Raw genomic sequence first — 26,071 nt, forward strand, 5'->3', positions numbered from 1 at the left:
CAGAAGTGGCAATTGCAAACATGATCCAGATATAATTTCTTTCGACTGTGGATACTTCACTACACATCCAAATCCAGTAGCTCATCTGCTCCCCAGTTATTCACTCAGCCAGAATTTAATGACTTGATCCAAAATTAGATTTGGACCTGCCAAAGGAAGCAGTTGAACTACTTGGGTCTCAGCTTAGTGTGAAAAACCTCCAGGCTCCAGGAAACAAATTTTATTTTTATTATACATTGTGAGAGGGATTGTATTCCATTACTGGAAATTGATCATTTTGAATTATGTTGATGTTGAAGGTCTTTATGAGTACAATGCTGACACTGAAAGCTCAGAAAGCTAAAAGGTGTCCTAATTATATAATGTCATTTACTCTGCATCAGTGCCAGCTGGTCATTTTGTCCAGTTAATAGAAAACTATGATAATATGCAAACTTTGCTGGAAAAGCTAAAATACCATAAGCACAAATAGACCATTTGTGGAAAAAAATTTACTTGCATTTGTGTCAAAACTGTACATGATTTGATGTTTTTACTGTTTTTTTTTTTTTTTTTTTTTTTTTTTAACTCAGGATTCACTGAATTACAGCTCACTATTTGAGTTAATTCTTTGTACCTTTGTTGATGGTAGATTCTATGTCTATGATTACACATTAAAGGATCATAAAAGTAGTGCAGGCCCCACATCTTTGTCATGCCTGCAGGTTTGTCTTGTGTTATTTCTGATGGTTAATTCAGAAATTAGGCAAAATCAGGTGAACCTTTCCAGTGGTAGTAGTATAAGCACAGCAACCCAAAATAATATTTACATCTTCTGTACTTTAAGGCCATCAAATCATTCATACCCTGAACACTACATGAAGCATCTTAGAAAGGTAACATCAGGTACTTCTGGCTTTTGTTTCCAACCTTTGAGATACACTATGGACAAAGGTCGTGGGGCACCTACATGTTATTGCTAGTCATGGAAACTCATGCCATTAAGTTCCTGGCGCACAGTTTTTGTGCTGATAATAATGCCAAAGGAGGTTCAGAGTTAATAGTTTCTGTTGCTAAGTCAGACAACACCAGCTGCCTGAAGCAACAGCAGGTGAAACTGTTAAACTTACAGTTTGTAGACAAATATGACAGACCTTACAAAACTGTGGCATGCAGCACACTCAAAACACACAAAATATCAGTATAAAAACAATAGAATTTAATGTGCAAGTCATTAACTTCACTTTGACACCCCTGAAAAAGTTATTACACAAGCATTTTGCAGCCTGACTTCCAAACTCCTAATTTGACTCTAAAGAGGAGGATTACAAAAACCCCACTGTATCCAGACGTCACTCTGAACACCCTTTGGAGGAGCCCACTCTTAATGAGTCAGCTCAATAGTCTTGATTGACAAAAGAGAAGCAGTCTAGCAGCAGCATTAACTGGAATCAAGCACATTTAGCATAGTCAATTTTAAAACATCTGTACACATACAGCACAGTGATATTAAAAAAGGGGGGAAAGGGGGAAAAAAAGGCACAACGGCCACATCAAGTGATTTATCATCAATGATCCAAATTCTGAACTGGTCTGTACAAAAATATACATACAGTATCTGTGCAGAGAACAGGCTCACCAAGACGTACACAACATTGCACAATAAAACTACCCAAGTGTTCAACAACATCTGGACCCGTTTCCCCACACTGGAGACCAGATACACCTTTTTGGACATGCCGTAATAAAATTAAAAGCTTTCTTCACTCAGTTTGGCTACAATAGAACATCCAACACCTGCTGGATTTCTCAGGGTGGCTCGTGGACAGTCTCGTGCTGGGGATCATTTTAATGCAGGTTAGCAGAAGGCACTTAATGCAGGATGCAGCGGCCGCGTCTGGCGGTGAATCCCAGGCGCTGCAGGCCTGGTCCTCACCGACTCACAGCACAGCCACAACCAGGAGTCCAACCTTTCCTTTTGTCTCCCTCACACTTTAAGGCAATGCTCCCATCTGAGCTGGATCCACCTGGCTCTAGTCTAGTTCACACTGGTTTGTTGTCCAGTATAGGAGGATTTGTCAGTGGGGTCACCTCAGGCTGATTGGATTCTCTTTGCCTGAGAGTTGATTCTGAGGTCTGACTGTGTGAGTCAGTCTGTGTGGACGGTGCTGGCTCTGCCGGCTGCACTGTCTGAACCGGGATATGTGACAATATGGGCTCCGGTGCTGATGAGGGCACTGATTCAGCAGCTGCTGTGTGACACACCTGCTCCGGCAGTGACAAATGTGTAGACTCCTGGGGTGGTGAGGAAGCTGTGGATGTGTGTGTTGGCAGGTGTTGAGTGCATGGCTCATTATGTCTTTGCGGCCCATGGTGAGCTAACTGGGCCTGTGTCTTAGCAAGCTGTTCTGCAGAGCAGTAGTAAGGCAGGAATGGTCTCTCAGGCGCGCAGGTCCGCATGGCCAAGTAGGTGTGCATCAGTAGGTGGGGAAAGCGGGAGGTGAAATAGGAGACAAAGTCATCGGGGATGGAGCCCAGAGTCTCCTGGACCTCAGTGGGTAACTCTCGATAATGGTGTTTCTGTTGAAGTAAGGTCAGCCATGAATGTGACGGTGGCAAAACAGGCTCACTTTAGCACAAAGCTGTTTGTTATAAAGGAAAAACTCTTACCTTGTTTCTCATTGCACGCAGCAGGTCTCTGACTGACCCGCCCTTATAGGAGCGAAACTTCCTCAGATCTGCCACACAAGGAAAACTCAGAGCTCAGGCATCGATCATAAAAATGAATTCTAAACACAGAATCAGTACAAAGGAAGTCCTGAAACTAGTGAAGCTGTAGCTTGAACTGAGCATGGTTCCAAGTGTCTCTTGTATTTAAAAACATGTAGAAAGGTATGTGTACCATTTCATCTTTATTAAATGTGAATCCTTTGTTATCTACATCATCTCTGGATTAATCATTAATATCTGTTCCAAATCTTTTATAAGTCAATAAAAATGAGCGCAGAGTCCATGGAGAATCTGTTGTTGTGATACTGGGTCAAATGGCGCTGTTGACAGGAAGTAGCATGCTTAATTAACCACATGCTCAAATGTTTTCTGGCAGCAGGATGCTGCATGCAACTGAACATACAGTGAGGCACTTAAACAAGTTGTAAGATGAACTGGTACAAGTGTCACTGTGTAACGTGTAATACTGTCAAGTCTAATTTCACACAACAAACAAGAAGAACGTTTTACAAAAAGAGGCTTCAGGAGTTTGTGCACAGTCAGTCTCATACCGGTCTGCAGTGGCACTGTGATGTGCTCTCTCCAGTCACCCTTGACAACAGTCCTCCCCCCTCTCTCCAGCTGTCTCACAATTGGTCCGTCCAGCGGTTCCTTTTCTATCCTGTCACTCACATCCTGAAAACAACCAAAAACAAAAAACACCCGGTGAATATAATATGGCAGGCAGTCTGGAGTGTTGTTCTCAATGACAATATTATTGCATTATTTAAATAAAAAAATGTATTGTAGAAGTTAATATCACAGTAATCAAAAGCACTTGTTTTTAAATTTATACAGAAGCTTATTATTAAAAAGGGAAGCTGAACATACTCTACACCAGGGGTGTCAAACTCAATTGCACAGGGGGCCAAACCTCAAGGCACACTTTAGGTCGCCAGACAAGATAAACATTTATTGAACACACTAAAACAGTGTTTTTTAAACATAAATATGAATAAAAACAGACAGGTATACAATTCCAGAATAAACTTAAAAAAATAAACTTTAACTTTAAATATTTTTATAAAAATATATCCTGTCAAAATTATGCAAGCTAGAAATATGAACATGCTGCCAAAACCAGAAAAAATAAATGAAAACATACACAAGGTTCGAGCCGCATGTAGACGGAGCTGAGCATTGCTTCAGGAGTGGAACTAATAAACCCGGCGGGTCGTACTTTCCCTCGAGTGTCCCATTAGAATGTAGCTCCATCTGAATCTGCACAGGTGCAGTTTCAACTGTAAATTCTCTTTTTGTGCTTCAAAGTCACCAAAGCGCCGTGCGCTCAGTTTATCAGCAAAGTGCACATTTGGGAACACTGTTGCACTGACTTGGTTCAACATTACTTGGCAACAGGGAAAGTGAGGCAAGTTGCACTGGTGCATTTGTGACAGCTTCACCGCATCATACATGCCATGTCCATGAACTGAGATTTCCTTGCTGAGCTCCAAAACTATTGAGAATTTTTCCCCAACTCAGCCAACGGACCTCTGTATGATAAGGAATGTCGGCAAACTCTGAATCTAAACATAAAAGACTGAAATTGACGGTGATTTAAACCTTTAGATTGGATCAAATTTACGGTTTGCATCACGGTGATCATTACATGCTCCATTTTAGGACTTTACCACACAGCCTTTCCTGGTGTCTGATGCAGTGATATGCTGTTAACTCGCCGGTACAGTTCTCCTGCATCTGTACTGCATCCTGCTGACTAGTCCGCTTTTTTCACCGCACAACACCGGCGCTCCATCTTTTGTAAGTCCAACAAGTTTGTCTCAGGGCAGTTTCGTGTCGGTTACACTCTGACATAAGTCTCTGCTCAGGCTCACACTTGCCAAAATCTGCGTTTTGTCTGGACACAAGACGTCGCACACCTTCATCATGCAGCTCTTCAGAGTGGTACCGCGCTGATTTGGCTTTTTCCTCTGCTACAATAAAACTTGCTTTCACAACAGCTTCACTTTGTGATTTTGCTCTGGTGACAAACGTCTGCTGAAATGTCAGATTCTTCTTTAGCTCTTCTACTTTCTGTAGTTTCTGCATTTAGGTTTTTCAGCTCATCCTGATGTTTTGTCTCGTAGTGCCGTCTTAAATTAAATTCCTTAATTACAGCCACATTAGCTCCACTAATAAGACACACGGATTTACCGGCAATGTCTGTAAACATATATTCAGCCTCCCACCGGTGCTGAAAGGCTCCGTTTTCAGAATCAACTTTTCTCTCCACCATTGTGAGCGGCTAGCTTCACAATAACAGAAGTTTGACTTGATTGACGCGAGAATGTTCCCAGCTAGCCTAGCGTTCAACAAGGAGGCTGCAGCACTGCATTATGGGATCTGTAGTTTGGGTGTTATTAGCGCCTTATATCGCCGGGCCACGCATAACAATAATAATAAATCTATATAAAATGATCTCGCGGGCCGGATATAAATGTCCGCCAGGCCAGATGTGGCCCGCGGGCCTTGAGTTTGACACATGTGCTCTACACCATTTAGAACATTTTAAGGAAGTTCAGGGTCTATACACAGACTAGTCTGCAGTACCACTGTATACTGGCAAGGTTTACACCACATCAGGAACAGTGTCAGAGGAGTCGTTTTTACAACATGCAGTGAAATTTACCAGGTAGGGTAAAAACAAGAGTAACCTGAAAGAACTGCAGCTCCTTCTCCAGGCTCCAGAAGAAAGGGTGCTTAAGAACGCTTTCAGCCGAAGGCCTCCGGTGGGGATCCATGCTCAGCATCTGCTCTATTAGATCTCTGGCTACAATGTCACCTGGCAAGACATAAACATAGCAGTTCTGACAATGTGCCACACCTCTTAACACATACAATTACAAAGACACACACACAAAAAACAAAACAACAACAACAACTCTTTTCAAAGACACTTCTGTGGCTTAAATATTGCATCTTTTGCTCCTCTTTCTAACTTTCTGTTTTGTCCAAAATTTGAATATGAATCTCCTTAAACGTGTATTTCTTTTTACTTTCAGTGATATGTTTCGGCTATGTTGTCAAGTTTGTATCTGTTTGTTTTTTCTCGTCCGAATGAACCAGTTCTTGTCTGCAGGTCTGAAGTCCATCAGGATGTGCTGTTTAAAGAAACCTTTCCATGACTGAGAGGACTATGTGGACACACTGGGAAAATCTTCAAAGGTTTAAATTAATTTGCCTTAAAATGAGAAACCCCAAAGTCCTCAAACAACACAATCATCTGACTTAACCTGCATTACTTTTACCAAAACCAGAAGCTGAATCCTCACCATGTTTGTCATTCTGCAGATGGTCCAGGCTGTACGAGCCCAGTAGGATGTTTGCTTGCCTCTGCAGTGATTTGCCAAAAGGATGGCTTCCCTGGGACACAACGTAGTAGAAGACACAACCAGCAGAGAAAATATCAACTGCGCAGGTCTACAAGGGACAGAGAGGAAGAAAAGAGGAGGTCACAGCTGTGTATATAATGAAACAGAACCATAACCACCAACATCATCATCAACAAGGTTTCTTCTGTTTACACAAATTATCCAGCATGTAGGCTAACACCAATTTAAAAGCATTGTTGCAACATATATATTAGTATTATTGTTATTAATCCTGGATTGGGCTCTGCAATCCTTTGAAAAAATTTTCACCTTACTCTCAAAAGCATCCACTTCAAATATCAAGTATTAGCTAAACTTGCATTGGTTGGAAGTTTTATTTCCCCAATAGAAACAGTAAGAGTTGACCTTGCAGTAATAATTACAGAGCTGCAGAACTACCACCAGCTCACCGGGTTGTCTTTGCAGTCCTCGCTGAGGACCTCTGGAGCGATCCAGCCTTCAGTGCCGGGCACCCCAGACCTCCTACTGAAACTGTGGCGGCCCACTGCGAGCTTCTTACACAGGCCGAAGTCTGAAATCATGGCGCGGACCCGACCGTGTGCATTGGGCATGGACACTAGAATATTGTGAGGTTTCAGGTCTCTGTGGACTGAAGAAAAAAATACGAGGACAAAAAGAAAAAGGCAGAAAGAGTTGTTTAGGCACACAAAAAACTTAATGACAATGAAAACAGGAACACTATTTTGTATTCAGTGATGGATACCAATGTTGAGGGAGTGCAGATGGGCCAGTCCAGACATGGTCTGCTGGAGAAGCATAACAGGCTCAAGTCCATGACGATTGAAATCCTTTCGTTCCACATACTAGAGAGATGAAGGACAGCCATTAGCACAATCAGAAACTTATAAGAGTTTTGTGAAAAGTTGACACTTTTTGCGAAATTATTTTTAACATAGGAAGTCCTTTATTGTGCTTGTTGTGAGAAAGTGACAATGAAAACCATCCTGTGCTAGTCTTAAATTCAGACAACTACATGCAAATGACACAGGAATAAGGCACTTTTAAGGAAACCTAAAATCAGCTTCTCCATACTCCCAAAAAAGCCAGCGATTACCTCCTGAAGGGAGGCAGCGCACAGCTCAATGGCGATGTACTGGAACTGACGGTCCCTCTCCGTGCAGAAGTAGCGGATGACGTTTGGATGCTCATCAGACTCCCTCAGCAGCTGAACTTCTCGGTCTGCAAAGCTGAAGCACTCTGGGAGAATCCTCTTCACTGCAACTGGACGGTTGTCAAACTGACCCCTAGTGGAGAAATGGTAAAAATACAACATTGGTCATCAGCATTTTACAGTTTAAAAAACCACCACTGTGAATAACCACTAGCTGGTTAACTTACTTGTACACAATAGTCCCCTCAGCACCATGTCCCAGGACCTCTTTGGGATGGAAAGTTATGTTCCCCACTCTGACAACACTGGAGTCTGCCTCTGATAATACAAATGTTGGTCAGTGAAAGCTAGATTAAATCATTAAAGTGCTGAACAAGCCTAAAGAGTGTGGCTGCAATTTTTCCAGTCGTTACCTCCATCTTCGTGCTCATTGGCTGAGCTCCCCAGCTCAGACACAGACAAGTTGGAGTGGTTGGAGGCACGAGGGGTGACATTGGGGCTGCTGTGGTCTGAGCATTCGGAGCGAGTGCGTGCCACCTCCAGGTAGTCGCTCTCTAGAGTCAAACCCATGCCTACTTCTGCAGGTGGAAAAGGCTGCTGCCTCTGCAGCATCTCCAACCTCTCCTCCATCTGTCTCTGGAACTCCTGGTGCTGCAGCTGCTGCTGCTTGTGCATACTCTGTTAGAAGACAAATAATGTGTTAACGCTCTATGTCAACTGATTGGTAGCTGTGAGTGATGTGAACACAGCAGTTAAGTGTAAATGTGTGTTGTCACCTAGCAACTATTTTAGGTGACAATAACTGTTCATTCTGGTTTTGAACCAATGGTGAAAAGCAATTTAGTAGCAATCTGGAGATTAACAAATTCTCTAAAATCATCTATAATATTTCTCAGAAATTAATGTTTGAAAAGCCAGTGCACAATTTTAGAAGTTCTGAGAGATGCAAAAGCTAAAATTAAATCTTTAAAAGTGTGATCATAACCAAAAAACAAACTGATCAGGCTCCATTTCCTCTATTCTATAACCTCATTTTATATAAAATCGTTAACAGTAACTCCACTTGAACTAGTTAGAAATGGGAAATATTAATTATGTATTACCATAATTTATTAAAAACTAATACAATGCTTTATCGCTAATCAATTTGAAACACTTTAGGTTTTTCTTCCTACTTCTTTCATAATAGTTTTTTTAAACCTCACAGTTAATCTTAAATGATCAACAGCTCAATGGAAGGCTGTAACTGACTTACTTTGGGGTATGTAATCACAAAGGCAACCCAGCCAGCCAGGAGGAATGTGGAGAAGATGATGGTAGCCATGTCTTTAAGCATCGAATCCACCGGGGCCTCTGGGCGCACAGCGCGGCCACCAGTCCCAGGTTCTTGGATAGACGTCTCAGGGACAGCTGAAGGGGGCCCATCATCCATACCGCTGTCATTAACCTTCTACATGAAGGCAAAGAGACACAAAAATTAGGAAAAAGGCAGAAAAGCAAGAGTACATTTATTAAAATTCTGCATAAAACCTTAAAATAACTAATGGGTGACACACTGACAAACCTCCTCTACTTTCTTGTCAGTCGTTGGTGGGATGACGTTAGCTTGATGGCGTGGGAAGCTGTCGGGGAATTTTTCAAGAATCTTAGTGTGAGCTTCTGGAGGCGTCTCATGATGACCTGATAAACAAAGAATATTTTTAAAATATCACTACTGTCATCATTATCATTAGGAAACTCATGAACATTCACCTAGAAACCAGTTTCAACTGTTATAATTTTCTGCCTGTGTTTCAATGCAAAGAAAAGCCTATAGTGGGTCCACAATGTATCCAGCAGAGGGCAGTGTCGGCTCAAAATCTTCACTGAAAGAACACGGGATCATTTAAGGTCCTGAACTGTGTGAAACCTGTGTGCAAAACCCACCAGCTTACACGCCTTAGCACATAAACAAAAGGTGTGATACCCGCTTCCTGATTGCATCAAGAAAATAAAATAAAACAAGCTAGTAGGTTAGACCTAATATTACTGTCTGGTTTCTATACTGGCGTAGTACCTATAAGAAGCAGGTAGTTCCTCATAAAGTTGACCTGGTTCCGCTCACGGAGCGCAGCGTTGAACTTCACGCTGGTGCTGGGTGTGATGACACACTCCTTGTCTTCTTCCGACTCCTGGCTATCCGGGCCCTCCAGCATGGGGAATGTGCTGCCACGAGGCTAAACATATACAAACACAAATACAAACATTTAAGCGAGTCAGAGTAATCAAGCAGATTCCTCATGGGCTTCTTGTGTAAGCCCAAGAGTACAGTAATGTTACGGAGTCAAGGCCTGTGAGTCAAAATGACCTGAGCTGAGGCAAGCTAAGACAAAACATGGGCATGATGTACCCACACAAGCTTTTTAACATTCCTTCCAAAAAACCACTCACTACAATGAAGACAGATTAAAAAACCCTGACACAGAGAGATCACCTTTTAGGATGGTTGACTGATGTTTTGCTCTGTCATGCACAACTTATGTTTTACTGAAATGAACACAGAAATGCAGCCATCACTCACCACCACAGTGACTCCATCGTGCACCAAGGAGGGAGAAGCATACAGACTGGTCGAGTATTTGCCCACATACAAAGTAGCCCTGTAAAACAAATAGCAGAGTCAAAATAAAGCAACCTAACAACAGAATCTACACACCATGAAAAATTTAAAACCACTTCCAAAAAATAAAAAAAAACAAGTTCCCTGAAATCACCTCTCTATACAGGCGAAACTTTCACAGAGGATCTAGGTACTGAAACCCGTTGAATGTTTTTCATCAGCAGGTGTTGATGCAAGACGTAAAAATATACAAGAGTGCGAAACAAGAGCTGAAACTAGAGGCTTGTAATACACAATTGGCCTTTAGGTTAGCGAGGAGGCTTCTGGTATAACCCTGGGTTTTCAGGGATTTGGAGGCGGGTCACTTGTTTCTGTGGTACGTTAGTTACTCTGCAGATTTAACCGGCTCTGGAGCAAGTTGTGTTTAAGCTAAAAGAACAGTGCATGTAAAATCATTGCCAAACAATTAGTTATCTTTTTTTTTTTAAAAAGTAGAAAATAGAACATCATGGTCTAAACCAGGGATGTCAAACTCATTTTACATCAAAGGCCACATACAGAACACTTTGATCTTAAGTGAGCCGGGTCAGTGAAACTCCCCTTTATGTCAGTGTAAAGACGTTACACAACCTGTTAATGCACCAAAGTACTTGAGACAGTGAGACAGTAAACAAGCCTGCATACTATTTGAATTATATTTTTGTATTTCTACTTTACTTGCCCCTAAATGTTTAACATGAGTTTAACAATAGCAGGGTTGCAGCAGAAAGAATGAGGCTGAAACTATCTAGATCTACTTTTGTCTTAATGATGTCACACTGATACGGCAGTTATTTGTAAACTGCTCACTTTTCAGATGATTTGTTTTTCTTGTGAATAATGTTCAGCTCAGCCGTTGCAACAGGTTATCTGGGACCAACACTGATACTATGTGGACGTGCTCGCAGCTAGATTTGGAAAACCTGGGTTGACCTCCAGAGTTGATAACCACCGTTGTGTGATTGCCATTTTGCTTTTGGTAAATGATGATGTAAATGGTCTGCATTTACGTAACACTTTTAGTCTAACAAAGCCCCATAAAAGTCGTTTTAACTACAAAGCACATTTACATGCTGGTAACAAATCAGGGCAAGCTGGAGATCCAACACCCAGTTCTTTGATTAGTGGACAGTTGCACTTCTGGGTATGTTTAAATTGCTTCATAGTACAGGCCTCGGGCCTTCTGGCAGCCACTTAGATATTGCATGTCTCGACTCAAACAGTACGCAATCAAAGGCTGGATAAATAAAAGTATATTTTGATTCCACCCTCTTAGTGTGATTCACACAAAATGCTGAAACATGCCTGAGAGAACTCTTAGCCAATGCTTGTTTCCAGAAACTGAATGAATCAGTTTGGCTCTAACAATATTCAGAAAGAAACAATTCTGACCTCCAGGAAGCAGCATGCAATATCCACTTTAGCAGTGAAGCATACAAAAGCATAATTTACATGAATTTGTTCTTGGGCTTCTTCTCCTTAGGAAATGGGTATTTCCACTGCGTGATGCGGCCGACCTCTCCAGACATGAAAGTGAGGTAACGTAGGGTCTCCACGGCCACGTTAGTATGGGCCACTTTGCGGAGGCCCTCGCGCTGCCAGATATACATGGCCACCACCGGAGAGTTATAGTTCTGGACCCACTGGACATCTCCAGATTCGCTGTCCACGGTCACCACAAGGCCGTCGCCATTGGACACAAAATGAGCCATCTCTGAGGAAGACAAAAAAAGAAAAAAGCAGACGTGTTATAGTCAGTCTGTTGGAAACTAAAGCTATAAAACACACAGACGTTCCAAGGATCTTACTGTATTTGATGTCATCGTCAGGGAGGGTGGAGGCGTAGTCGGAGTAGGTGGCATTCCAGCGCAGCTCTCTGCTCTTGGTGTCATACATGGTGATGGTATACTCTAACGGAGAAATGAACAGCAGGGATATGTTCACAAAAGGAAGACATTTTTGTGCTTATACAAATCAAAAAGAAAATATTCACAAATCAAATATGCTAAGCTGCCTGCTGTGATGACCACTTTTGACAGGGATGCAGTTTAAAGTATTTTTACAGATTTCTTAAGTAACCTACTAAAAGCCTTTTTTTAACCAATTTCAGGTGGTAAGAAAGATGTCAAGCGGTGTTCAACTTCCTCTGCAACAATGGGAATGTAAAGAAAGAAAAGTCAGCTTATATGCTGTGTTTACAAATTAAGTTTTGACTTCACACCATGTTCAGGATTAATGGCGGTTATCAAAATCGCACACACTGAGATGCCTAGATGTTCTCCAGGTTTAGCTAGAGGTGGTGACTGGGGGGAGGGAGGTGTGGGCTTCTCTGCTTAGGTTGCTACCCCCACAACCAAGTCCTAGATAAGTAGGAGATGATGGATGGGTGGATGAGATTTGCAGGACTCTAGTTCCATGTCTGCAGTTATAGTTAGAGCTAAAGCTTTCATGCTCCTGCAAATGTGCCCGTCTGTGTATAAAATTCAGATGGAGGGGAGAGAGGGGGTTTTCACACACCCCCAGACGTACTAATTTGCACTCCTCCAGCTTGGATTGGGGTGGAATAGAGCAGGGAGAAACAGCAGAGCTCACCAGGAATGGGAGAACTGCATGAAAAGCATAGACAGTGACTGCAGTGACACTTTTCATTGTTATTAACACTGTTTCACATCAGCTTTTTTTATGTTGTAACTTTACTCTTCTCAGCCTGCTGGCTCACAGACCAACAACAGTACAAGCAAAGAGTGGCCCACAGACAGGTTGTACTACATATTTTGCGCACTGCACCCATCTCACAACAGAGCTCACTGTCGGCAGACAAGCACTAAAATGCCTACCTCTGCTGGACCATAACATCCTGTTTAACCCAGACATTAAAGTCTGCAAGGGCAGATCAGGGGATGGCACTCTTTCAGGCGAGGTTGGAGATTGGATGAGTAAGAGGCAAACAATGGTTTGCAAACCGTCTGGGCTTACCAGAGTATGCAAGACAAATAAACTTAGTTGATTAAAATCAACAACTGAACAGGATGAACCACAGAGACTATTGTTATGTCAGTTAACTGTGTTGCTGGGTTGGTTTTGCTTTTACCTGTGCGTCCCAGATAGAGAAGAGATGAAGAGGGGCAGAACATCTCAGCAAAGGATGAGGTCAGGGTTTGCTGTTTCTCACCAGTCAACAGATCCACCACATACCACAAGTCCTGCTTTTTACCTGTGTGAGAGCACATAACACAACTACTTACCAAGATTTCAACATTCAAACTGCTCCTTGCAAAAGCGATTTCATAATCACGTCCTACAAACCTGTTGTTGCATTTCATATTTACATATTCATAGGCGGGGTTTTATGTATCCAATCGTGACACTTTAATTCTCACTATTGCTTTATTTTACTACCACTGTGTGTGTCCGTCTTCAAAGAGGGCACCTTCTCATGAGGCTTTTCCAATTTTACTTCCTACTCTTCGTTTTGTCACACGGAAACAAAGGTGTAGCAGGAGAGAGTGCAAAACATCTAACGTATATTTGCCTCATGTAAAGAAAACTGTCCAAGGAAAACAATATGGATTTAAAGATTGACAGAAATGGGTGTTACCCATTCTGTAATTCAATAAGCAGCTTACGGACTCCTTGCCTCGCCTACTTTGTCAATGCAGGGTGTAGAAGCAATGCCAGTCATTGCTAGTTATAGATCAATACAAAAGCCATAATACAGAAAATGGCTTGATTGATTGACAGAAAGCAGACAAAGAGGGACGGTTGTTTGGCCCTGATAACTGCAAAATCTACTTTGCAAAAAATTCATACATGAACAAATTTAAGTAGTGAGAATTTGTAACACTCATCAGCTCCAATATGCTTTTTCTGGCTGCAGTGTCAGTTAAATGAAAGCAAATACTTCACTGATAATGACCACAGGGAGGCAAATGGCAGCCGCTTCTCTTTTAACAATGACACATAGTAACCACAGCAGATTACCTTTTCTGTGCTAACTGTTGCAAATTCAAAAGAGCAGAGGCAACGACAGCAGGCTGAGTGGAAAAGAAAACCACTGTGATATGAGGCCAGAACGTCACCAGCTCAGCTAGACAAGGTGATACACAGGACATGGACTGCACACAGCCACGAGAATAAAACACTGAGCTTAATCAAAAGTGTCCTAATCATTTTATTTATGAATGCACCTTACCCATGTAAAGGACTCCATCAGAACTGCGACAGGGAGAAGCTTGGACCAACTCAGGGATGGTGAAGGGTAATTTCTGTTTAAGGAAAATGAACGAACATTAGAAAACAATATTAATCTGCAATCCTAAAATAATATATGGAATCTATGCATCCCCACAACTGCAAGTTAAAATGAGAGAGTATTACTTTTAGATACTTTTTCCCCTGAACAGAGAAGTGAGAAGTAAAGAGGGGGGGGGCAAGATTATAGTGTGTGATAAGTTTGTTTCCTCTTACTGTGAGGCCTTCGTTGTTCTTCCCGCCTAGAGAGTACAGGCTGCCATCATTTGGGTCAGGCAGAAAGGCCGGCCTGGTGCAAAGAAGAAAAACGGCATCAGGATCATGGCTCAAGATGAGCTCAACAGATTGCCACGATTATTTGCATCCATCTTTTGACAGTTAAACACAATACACAAGGATGCGTGTGAACACAAAGATACTTACTCTGCTACATGCGTGGGGACCTGAAGAACTGGATCTGTGAAGCGAAACCAGAAGATGCTAGTCAGGAGTGACAAGAATATCAACCAACAATGAAAAGCACTGCCAGGAGCGGTTGAGTAAGAGGATGACATGAGCACTGATGACATTAAAATCGCAGAGGACACACAGTCCAAATGAACATGGATTCCCCCGTGGCAAACATCAAAGGCAAACAGTCATGTCAACAAACAGCTTTCAGTGAATAAATCAGACAAATAAACACCAACTGTTAAGGCACAAAATGTGATTGTTTTATTGGAAATAATTACAACTGTGATAATTTCCTCAGCTCATCCTGCAAACAGAATCTTTTTTTTTTTTTACTCCTGCCCTGCTAAGGAAACAGGCATTAAGAAGCTTTCAGGGCATTTCCCACCTGAAATTCTGCCAGTTTAGTAAATATTTCAAGCTCTTTGTATTACTACTAATGCAATCATTTGGACTATCTGGTGGAAAGCTGTTTAGTAGAGGTGAAAATTAGTTTCATATGAACATGACATGAAACAGAAGCATTCGTATCATTTAATCTGACAAAAACACAAATTGATGGTTCATTTTCAAAGAAACATTACTGCTGTCATCATTTCAGTCACTTTCTCATCACATCTTATTTTCCTTCCATGTCACACAAACAAACAAGCAGTTCCCTAAAAGAAGGGAAAATCCCTTTTAAAAAAAGAGAAAACACTAATACGGCCAGCCACTACAACGACTTTTAAAATACCAGTGTGCTTCCTTGACACACAACAGTCAAAATGTGAAGCCTCCATCTAAACAGGTTAAACACACACCTCCCTTACACTGTGAACATACAGGGTGTGGAACAGGTGGAGTTGATCTCTGTGGAAGCACCCAAAGGGGTCAACAATAGCAGGGTGTAAGCACAGATTATATGGAGGTGCTAAAGAACAGTACGAGCATTCATTCAATGTGGTTACAGAGGGTGTGGAGAAAACAATTTATTTTTCTGTGCTACATACAAGGATGTTACCCCCTGACCGGCTTTAATACAAGTATATGTTTACAAAGCCAACACGGAGTAATAAGCAAACAGTAAGGGGACATGTGCACGTGCAAGCATGTGGCTTGACTTGTACTGCCTTGGTGTAGATAAAAGACTCCTGCCTCCTTTTCGTTATGCAGGATTACAGTTGCCTGACAGACGCACAACAACAGGTGTGTGCAAAGCCTGGAACAAAACTGGTTACATTTATATTCAGTAGTTGTTCCAGAAAAACAGATGATGCGGAGGAGGCAGCTTCTGCCTCTCATTATTAATGATTGGGGTAGCTGACGGACTTACAGGCCCACATCTCTACTTTTACCAATCTTAAAAATGTCAGAAAAGTATCAGAAATGTATGTAGAAAACAGGGAAACTTTCTCACGTATTATGTCTCTTGAATGTTTTCCAATTATCCCTTCGTGTATCTTATCTACTACAACTCCCAAACATACAGTTCGTACATTAACATGGTAATCACTGCACACGGTGCATGTGCAGTACGGCAACGTTGCTTACCCCGGCCCACTCCGACCTTGATTACAGGCTATATTTTCCCCTCTCTCAGTTAATAATTAACCAGTTTTCATGCATAATGGAGCCTTTCAAAAGACTCTCTTCAAGTAGGGACTGAAAATAGGATTCGAGCCTAGAAAACACCACCTGTCAATAACTATTCTGACAATATAATTCATAGGTATAGATGTCTTTTAACTGCTTTTAGTTTGTTCACATGGTTCCAGTCATTACCAGTATAAATAAGCCCTAGACAGCATTACACCATTTTAATAAATTGGGTTTAAATATTGCCTAATATTCAATGTGATGTTACAATTAAATCCTAGTGTTAATATGTTGACAAAGTGCACAACCTTGCATTCATAAAAGAAGGAAAGAAAACACATAAGGAGTACTGCAAATCAACAGGCCAGTTTAACAAGGAAGCCAAGTATTATCTATGAAGTGTGCAATTCATGGATATTGTGTTTTTTGTCCCATCTTCCTCCCCCCACCCTCAAGTAGTCCTGGCAGATTGCTGCCTATCCCTGTGGTTTCTTCCTGCTAAAAGGGGTTTTTCCTTCCCACTGTTGCCAAGTGTTGGCATAAAAGGTGGTCATTTGATTGGCTCTCCAATATTACAGTCTTTTACCCTACAATATTTAAGCGCCTTGAGGCGACTGCTGTTCTGATTCGCTATATACATAAAATAAAATTAAACTGAAACAAAATGACAAGAATAGTTGTCTGTAGCTCATTCTTTTTAAATTATTTTATTAAGTTTACGTCTTATTGTTGTTTTCTAAAACAGCTTACATGACATAAATAAAATGAGCTTGAGGCACCTCTCTGACACTTTCTTTATTCTTTTTCAAAAGCAGCAGGATACATTGTTTTTCCTGTGGCTGCTTGGAAAAAAAAAACAAAAAACCCAGGGCTTTAATGGGGCTGAACAGAGAAAAATACAAACAAAGACCTAAACCTGACTCCAGTCCTCTCCTCTTACCTTCTTTTAGAGTCCATTTAATAGAGCCTGATTTCTTGCTAACAGCATGCAGGTTTCCATCCAGGGTGGACACAAAGAGCAGGCTTTCAGGAAGCGACACTGTGCTGCCACTGCAAAGCCCCTACAAAGAGCACAAACACAAACAGCTCTTAATACAACAAGTTATGTATGGTTGATGCAAATAAAAATTATCACATTTGCAAAGTTAAAAAAAATAAAATAATCATAATCAGACACTAGGAAAGAACTGCAATCTCATTTGCAGTCAGACACTGGTTATCTGCACAGACGGCTGAAGCAAACGTTAGGAAAATGTTGAAATTGTTTACACTGCAAGACGAAGGCATCAGACGGAAGAAAATGTTACACCTTCAAAAAGATGCTTTCATCATCACCCTGCAATAACTAGCCTTTGCTAGAACTTGCATGGCAGTCATTTGCCCCAGGGAGTTTGCCACCCTTATGAAAATCAATGAACTTCAAATCAATACAGCAGAAGACGCAATAAGAAAGAAGCTGACAGGGTTGATGACAGGGGGAAGGTTACTGGATAAGCCCTTATGGCTTTTTCATGCATTTACATTGGTCCCACATGGAGCCAAGGAAGCTTTGCAAGCCAGTTTCACAAGCATGTGGGCTGTGGGCTACAACGGTTTGTGCTGTTGGTCCTTCAGCCAGTCGCAAAGGTAAAACATACAAACAGCTAAAGAGAAAACGGGTGTTACAAATAATAGAAAGTTTGTTCTGCACCCAATGCCTGTGTTTTTAATACAGTTTTTGATTATTATTTTTTATGGTTGTGGTGCGTTCCAAGAAAAAGTCTGAAGTCAGAATTTCCGAGTTCCCAGTCAAAGTTTGAATCTAGAAAGCCCCCTGAACTGATTTTCCGCTTGGAAAGTCGAAGAAGCCCCCAGAAACCCTGAGCTAACAATCCAACATGGCAACCCTGAACTTAAAACTGTAAAACTTTAAATCAGTACTGTTCTGTATTTGTGACTCATTAAATAAGCCATACACAGAGCACTGGCCAGGCTGTAGTGGTGTTTCAGCGCAACAGGACAAGGATTATACTGTATTGCGATCAATACCTGAATACCTTTGCCTTGATAAAAAAAAAAAAAAAAAAGCCTACAAGAAATCATGTTTTTGCTTTCCCCACACTGTCTGGAATGCACTAACCCATGAGTGCAGTCACTCCCAAGTTCTGAGATAACCGGAACGTAGCATTATTCACGACGAACCCCAAGGCCGCTGGCTTTTCTGTTCCGGCCAACTTTTTAACCAATCAGCATTGGGCCTACCACAGGATGCGCCATGAGTTTTTGAATGCAAACACAGTACAGCAATCTTACTCTTAATGCCCAATCAAGTCTTTAAGAGTGGCAGCAACACTTTTCTGGAACCAATTCACAGATTTCATAATTCATCAAGGACAGAATGATAGAATATCTTAACAAAAAAAACCAAATAAATAAAAACCATTTTTCTTGCCATTCAATCTTCACCACCACAGCCAAAGTTACTTAGTGAAAAGGTTATCAAACTGGGCCTTTGGCTGAGTTAATCTACTGTCGTGCTGCCACGAAGTATGCAACTCGACTTTAGACTACATTTTGTCTGCTTTGCATGAGAAATGAAAACGGACCATTTGTCTAGAAATGATGAGGTTTGAAGCTTGTCTACTTGTCTACTGATTGTGGAAGCTGAAGTGCTCGTCAGCCAGACAAAAACTGCCAGAACTTATCAGTCAGAGCTGTGTGTGGGTTGGTGAGTCAGTTAGGGTGGAATATTACTTTATAGTACTATTTAAAAACACAAAATGTCTGATGTCAAACTAGAGCTGGGCGATAGAACGATAACGATATGTATCGCGATATAACTTTTTCTCGATAGAAAAATTAAACTATCGCGATAGACCTTGCCGCTCTTGTCCTCTTAAAAAAAAAAAAAAAAAAAGAGCAGCCAATCCAAATTACGTACCGCAGAGCCGAACCAATCACAGCCGCAGCGTCACGTCACGTGACTTGTTACGTACAGCACAAGTGCCAAGCTGCACATGTGTATTTGTTTGGGAAGCAGCCAGCCACCATACCGCCCGGGTGATGGAGGAAATGAGTGTGCCGACTAGAAAAATCAACCGAGCGTGACCGAAGGTTACCGAAGAGAAAACAGATGATGGTTCCAATGCCGGAGAGATTGTCGAACGGAAGAGCCATAGAAGTTCCGTAGTGTGAAGGTATTTCGGCTATTTCAAGTCTGACAAAAAACAGAGTAGCGTGCACTGTAAATTGTGCCGAAAGCAAGTCTGGAAATACAATAAACTGGTGCATGCGCTACGTCCACACGTACCCGGGTATTTTTGAAAACGCAGATTTTTCTATGCGTTTGCACCTTTCGTCCACACGTAAACGGCGTTTTTGGTCACTGAAAACGAAGATTTTTGAAAACTCCGTTTTTGCATTTACGTGTGGACTAGAAAAACGGAGAAAACGCAGCGTCAAAGGTGTGCGCATTTTTTGACGTCACACTGTGCGCCACGTTATTGTTTCGGTGAAATGAATTTCTACAATACTGTTACTGTTAATTCTACTCTCTGCAGTGTTTAAATGCTTACATATACACACAGTTACTGTCCCTCCACACATACGACTCGGTTCTGCTTCTATGCCCCAGCTTTGTTTACTTTTTCCCACCGAGGCTTCTAGACTTCTGATTGGCCAACATTTCTGCACGGTTAGGAATCTAGCGCCACCTGCTGCTTTGGCATGTTCATAGCAGCGTTTTCCTTCATTTCTGCCTTTATGTGTGGACGGGATTATTTTTTAAAACGAAAACGGAAAATCTCCGTTTTCAAAAATACCCGTGTACGTGTGGACGTAGCCTCAGTCTCTGACTGGAAGCGCTAATTCGTCATTCGGCTTTTGTCAGACTAAAGTAACTGTTAAAACTGTTTGAAAAGCTAAGCTATACAACAAGGAGAGATTGAGAATTTCCTTTTAGTGCTCAGTTTATTTGATATTGACAAAAGTTAGTCAATTTTGTCTGTTCTTCTGTAAAACAAACTAAGATTTATTTTTAGAATTAATATTTTGTTTCTAAGTGGAATTGACAATTTAGTCTGTTTCGTTTGTTCTATTTTGAAACTTAAAACGCTTTAGCGGCTGCCTTTTGTGTAGTTTGCAATATTTGCCTTTATTTATCTGAAAAAGTCTCATGTTCCTTAAGTACATCTACCCTGTTGAACTTATTATGGGAAATAAATATTTAAATAAAAACAAGCTGCTGATTATTTCACATTTTACTTGTGAGCAACGGCACATTTAAATCTTACAAATATAGTTATTTGGCTTATATCGTGATAGATATCGTTATCGCCTGAAATGAAAAAAACATATCGTGATATGAAAAAATCTTATATCGCCCAGCTCTATGTCAAACATACAGACTCCTGTCTTTCTGTCGAACTGATCTCCCAGTGCTGTATTGTGCACACTACAGGATGCAGTACCAGAGGTCAGTGCCCACTGGCTGAGGAGGCGGAGAAAGATGGTGACTGTAAGTGGTCGGGCTGTGTGCACTCAGAAAGCTGTGGCTGGAGAGAGCTGCATGTCACACTGACACTGATGATGTGTCAGAGTCTGCAGCAGCATTGAGGGTCATCGCTGCCTGATATCATACCGAACTGTTAACTCACCACCTATGCAGCTTTTTTTTTTATCTGTATAACCTCTATCAGCAGCAGCTCAGCTTTTCTTTGAGTTTTTTTTTCTAAATAAACGTTATATACCATAATCCCAGATAAAATGAAAGCTAGAGGTAAGCCAAGCCTCCAAGAGCACAAAGGGAATCGTAAATTGACTTCAGGGATTTTTTTGGTCACTCTACTTGAAAACAGATTTCGCAATGGATTAACTCAGAAGAGTGCTTCAACATCCTGCTGCACAGATGACTAGTAGGCTGACGAGCCATACGGGCACCTAATCCTTTCACAAACCTTTTTCTCCTACTCAGAAATATGTGGCACAAGAACAGACATGGGTTCAGCACATGAAAGAAATAGCCAGTATACAAGGAGGAGATAAACCAGTACATACAAAGAGAAAATAAAGAGAAAGTAAAATGAAAGACTGCGCAGGGAAAACAACTGAACCCACAAAACCCATAACAGTGGCAAAGCAATCCAGCCCCATGACTTGGCTTATGCCAGAATTAACAACACTGTGGGTGAAGAGTGCTCCAGTCACCCACTAAGGAATGCTAGAAACTCCACTCTTGATAACCAAGTCGTGGGCACCTTTCAGTTTCTGGCAGGAAAAAACTCCAGTGGACGTGCTTGCCTCCCCACAGAAAAATGCACAAACCCAACCTGATCAGTCCTTCTACCGTGATAATTTGATGAGATAGATAAATAAATGAATAAATAAATATATATAAACAGCAGTGTATCCAACAGTTTATTTAACAGTTAACACCTCTGTATTGGTCTGTAATTACATCTCTAAAACCACTACTTGATTATGACACCGTTTTCAGCTTTCCGTGTGCTTCAAATATTATTAATACAGTTAAACAGCTAATAACAATGTTACTCAAGACTTTAACTGAAATTATTGCAACATAGAAATGAGAGAAGGACTGACTGTTATATACTGTAAAACGACTGGCAAAGCTGGGAAATGCAGAGGAAACAGCAGATGCTACTCTGGCAGATTACGGGCTGTGGTGTCAGCACTATAAGGCAGTCAGATACAATAGCAGGTCATTACACAGCAATGCATAGTGCAATTTCTGGGTGGTTGAATGTCAGGTTGCTTTGGATTAGTACAGGATCTGACAGACTCGAGGCTGAGAGGGGGTCACCAGATCAACCTTGAGTCTTAACACTTTTCTGTTAATGACGACTACCATAAATATTCTTCAACCCAGGTTTCAAGTGTTGTCTTCGTGTACCAGCACTCAATTAAATTACTTCTACATTTCACAAAGATTACCATCTGGCACAGACAAGAGGCTCTCAGATAAGCACCGCTAGTGAAAGGGGAGAAACAAAGGAGTGCATTTCCCCACTTTTAAGAGTGAATAGAAAACGTAATACAGGCTACACTAGTGGGAAAGCACCAAATTACAGTTAAACTCCAAATTTTACCATGTTAAAACGCTCACTTCTTTCTTCCTGTGAGTCATTCTGCTCAAAAAATGGGAAGACACTAGCATGCTTTAATAGTCTGTGCAGAAACCAAGGCCAAACAAACCCTGAAAGTTTCACACTATCTACATAAAGAAACTGTGTCCTTCTACATTTGCCTACAAAACCCCTGCTGTAGTCTCACCTATCCTATACAAGCATTTGTGTCAACAATGTGCATCTGTGACAGTTCCCACTGGGTGCCGAACTCATGAGAAAAATCATAACTAATCCAGTTTTAGGCCCCCTGTAACCTTTACCAGCACTCTTGGTTTTGCAAACAAATAACTCTCCAAACATCTGCTAGCCTCCTAGTCTTGGACGCACACTGATATTCATCAGCTGGTGGATACAGTATTCAGCTTCAGGGACATCTGCTAGACAGCATCTGGCTGCTAGCCATGATTGAGCATGCGAGTTATAAAGCGCTGTATAAGTTAATGGTGAAATATTGGTGCACTCCCTCTCATTTCCTCATTCTTTTTTCTAAAAGAGAAATGTGAAGTTATTGCACAAGAGTGTTACATAATACTACAAGACTGAGGTGAAACCAAAACGATTGGCTTATTCTAAAGATCTTCTTTTCCTTCTGCAATGAGACCCAGCATGGCTTAAAGGCACACAGACTACAATGCTTATGGTATCCCTGTTAGCAGTCACTGAAGTGTCACGGTGCTTCACAGCCTGTTGCTTGCCAGACCAACCTGAACACGGGACTGGCTGTAACTGGCAGCTTTCCAGCTGAGTGTAAACAAAGCACTTTGATAGCATGTTACATGCATCACAACCCTCCATGTCTGATAAGATGCTGGAGTACATCACCAACCAACAGACAGGGGTTAAAACAGTTTGTTTTTGTTCTCATATTCTTTCTGCCAACCAAAGTACAGTACAACAAGAGGTTAGGAACAGACTGGGTTATACTGATAACTATTTCACCTCTCTGTTTGGGTTGATACACACCTCAAATACCTGGCGTATTAAGAGAAAGCATGGCCTGTTCGTTTTAGCGTCATCATGCTCATAATTTAGAGCAGCAGACCATGGAGAGACTATAAAAACATGTGTGCAGATGTAGTCATGTGTTTGGCTGTCTGAGTACAGGCTACTGCGACAGACAAGTATTTTCCTTTATTATCTGACCTCTCAGGCGATTATGTGATTACAGAGAAGCGCATTAAGGAGCCAAAGAACAATAAAGACTTTATAAAGCAGGGTTGATAAAGACAGTGAAGTATAACAGAAAATTATTTCGCTTCTTTCCCCCTTAAGTAAAAACCCTGAGAGAAGCTGTGCTGTGAAGCATGGGCTTTTGGATCACATACATAAGAGGGATGAGGGTTCTGTGAATATAAATTTTAGAAAATAAATAATAATAGAAGAGGAATAATGAAATTTGTGAATTGCATTAAGAGTTCACCAGTCAAAAACTACCTCCGTGTGGTAATTAACTTCTTGCTAAATTACCTCTGCCAGTCCTACCGATTAGCTTGTCTGCAGCAATAAGCTGTGTTTGCAGCTTGCTTTTGTGCAGGAAGCAAAAAAAAAAAAAAAAAAACCAAAAAAAAAAAAACCAACAACACAGGAACCAAGAAAAGAACATACTACATCTGATAAAATGACAAAAAAGGCTCTACAATGAAAATCACCCGACTACAGTCGCATGGGTGACAAAACATCAGACGTTAGTATTTTAGGATTAAGGACAGCCTGGTAATATCTCTAGACATAAAGGTTCTCCTCTGGAGCTGTGTAACAAAGACAGGTCTAAGAAGGTTTGAAGGACCTATGCTCCCCATGCGTTTGCTGCAAAGTGGAATATGTCACATGTTGGCCCACGATCAGGCACGCTCAGTCAAAGTGGAGTCAATCCACTCCTGTGATAAGACAGAGTAAGCTCGCAGCCTTTTATCCATTTTCTTTTAAAAACAAACCTTAATCTTGTCTCCATACTGAAAAAATAAGGATGAAAATAAAATGCTGTTCTTGTGAGCAATGGGTAAACTACAGCTGAGGACAAAAGTATTAAATATAGTGTTGTTATACACAGCCTGCAGAGTGTAAAGTGAGGCATTAGAAAAAACAAAAAGTGCATCTATAAACAAATATTATGTTTTGCTGAAACAGTTAGCAAGCTTTTAGTCAGAGACATCCTTCCCTCAATGGAAAAAAAAATCAGCTGACCTTAAAAACAGTGACAAGGAAAGAGATATATTCTCTGAAAATATCCAATTTATATCTACCACTCAGACACATGTTAGTCAGAATCTATAGATAGCCTATCATCCGTCACCCCCGCTACACCAACAGACCATCTTAACAGGCTAAGAGAGTAACCTGAGACATGATAGGGAATTATAAATCTAGTTTAATCTCCTGTTTAGCTGAAGTGGTTTAGTATCTGGGTACTGAAGGGTCTCTGCCTCCAGCCTTTTACTGTGAGATCTGGCTCATTTACAGGATGTTAGCAATACAGGATAGGTGAGGATGGGATTGGTGTTTGTGGATAATAGGGAGGGTCGCCATAGGGGTTTTGGTCAGAACTAAAAGAACGCCCAGATCCAATTACAGCTTTTCAAAGCTTTTGTGAGAACCATTTCTTTTGCAAAGAAGAAGAAGTTATTTGATACCAATACATCACTAGCACACGTACTAATTCATACATAATCCATCTCTTGCGTGCAGTTACTGAGTGCAGGTGTTTCTGCATGATGGCTTAATTTATGCACAATGTTATCCTTCGAGCTTAAGAAAACCAACAACAGAGGGAGCACATTTTCTGTAGCCACCTCTCATTACCTTGAACTGAGCTTGCAATTGTAATATCTCATCAATGTCTCCAGCGTTTGGAGAATGTTTATTCAAGCCATCACATTGTGGTGTCTGGTTTGTCACCTCTGCAGCTTAAATATCCTACAGCGATTACTGATGCTACTGATGTGGATGTGAAGGGACAGGATGTGTGCTGATGCTTGTAAAAGATACTGCGTATTAACTTATCACCAAGCCACAAAAACACTTAAAAATCCTGTTTTTGAAACAAGCAAACGAAGACGTCTAAACATGTAAATACAAAATTTCTCGTTTTCCGCAATAACTCAGATGTTTAACAAAAATGTTAATGTAAACATGTTTGCTTCTTTCGCTTGCGAAGCGGGTCTGAAGCGCTGAAAATGTAAAATTGGTGCCAGTAAAGTTCAATTTTAGAGCTTTTCAGCCAGGTAGCTAACATCTGTGTTAGCTCACTTCTGTAATGTTGGGGCAACACGAAGCACACAAACAGAGGCTTCAATGACACAACTTTAGCTCCCTGCGGTGACACCCGTGTAGTGAAAAATATCTGTCCACGTTTTGTTTATAACTGTAATTTTGCTGTTAGTGTCCTCCAAGTTTAGCTAGCTTAACCAGCTAGCTCTCTTACCTTTTGTGGGAGACCAGCGTAGCAAAGCAGGGCTAAAATGCACCACACCAGGGCCCGACTGCTCACTGTCCAGTCCATATTCTCTGGTCTCAAACCGGGATAGACAGCTGGGGAGGTCCGAGCGGCCGCAGACTACATAGAAACCGCTTTCTGGTTCGCAGACAGGTGTTATAAATAGTTTTGTAAATGTTGATACGTTAAAGGCATCGAGCCAGCCGCACTGGATGCGACGTTAAATGTGCTTCTTCCTGAAATGAAAACCGTGGGGGTTGGACTTTGGGATAGATATCCACACGAGTGGAGGAGGGGAAATGTCGAGAGTCTGTGAGCCAATGAGAAAAGCGATACGGACACCGG

General features: G+C 41.3%; 1 protein-coding gene across 2 annotated transcripts; it reads right to left on the reverse strand.

Moving 5' to 3' along the window:
- Positions 1-1,175: 1,175 nt before the first annotated feature.
- Positions 1,176-25,992, reverse strand: ern1 (endoplasmic reticulum to nucleus signaling 1). Of its 2 annotated transcripts, none has more exons than XM_085271121.1 (22): positions 25,715-25,992; positions 17,109-17,229; positions 14,564-14,597; positions 14,357-14,429; positions 14,082-14,154; positions 12,981-13,103; positions 11,698-11,799; positions 11,342-11,603; positions 9,812-9,890; positions 9,308-9,467; positions 8,816-8,931; positions 8,507-8,701; positions 7,665-7,929; positions 7,479-7,569; positions 7,195-7,384; positions 6,844-6,943; positions 6,530-6,729; positions 6,021-6,168; positions 5,403-5,530; positions 3,261-3,384; positions 2,650-2,717; positions 1,176-2,559 (listed from the first exon to the last, which is right to left on the reverse strand). In XM_085271121.1, exons 1-22 carry the CDS (start codon positions 25,790-25,792, stop codon positions 2,023-2,025), a joined length of 3,267 nt encoding a protein of 1,088 aa, XP_085127247.1. In that variant the 5' UTR covers positions 25,793-25,992; the 3' UTR covers positions 1,176-2,022. The 2 variants fall into 2 exon arrangements, with proteins under 2 accessions (XP_085127247.1, XP_085127248.1); XM_085271122.1 differs by having other exon boundaries at positions 14,564-14,620.
- Positions 25,993-26,071: the final 79 nt, after the last annotated feature.

The sequence above is a fragment of the Mchenga conophoros genome, linkage group LG4 (genome assembly GCF_057382185.1).
Source record: "Mchenga conophoros isolate Kocher_MC1m ecotype Shallow Benthic linkage group LG4, M_conophoros_male_GT1.1, whole genome shotgun sequence".
Classification (NCBI taxonomy): domain Eukaryota; kingdom Metazoa; phylum Chordata; class Actinopteri; order Cichliformes; family Cichlidae; genus Mchenga; species Mchenga conophoros.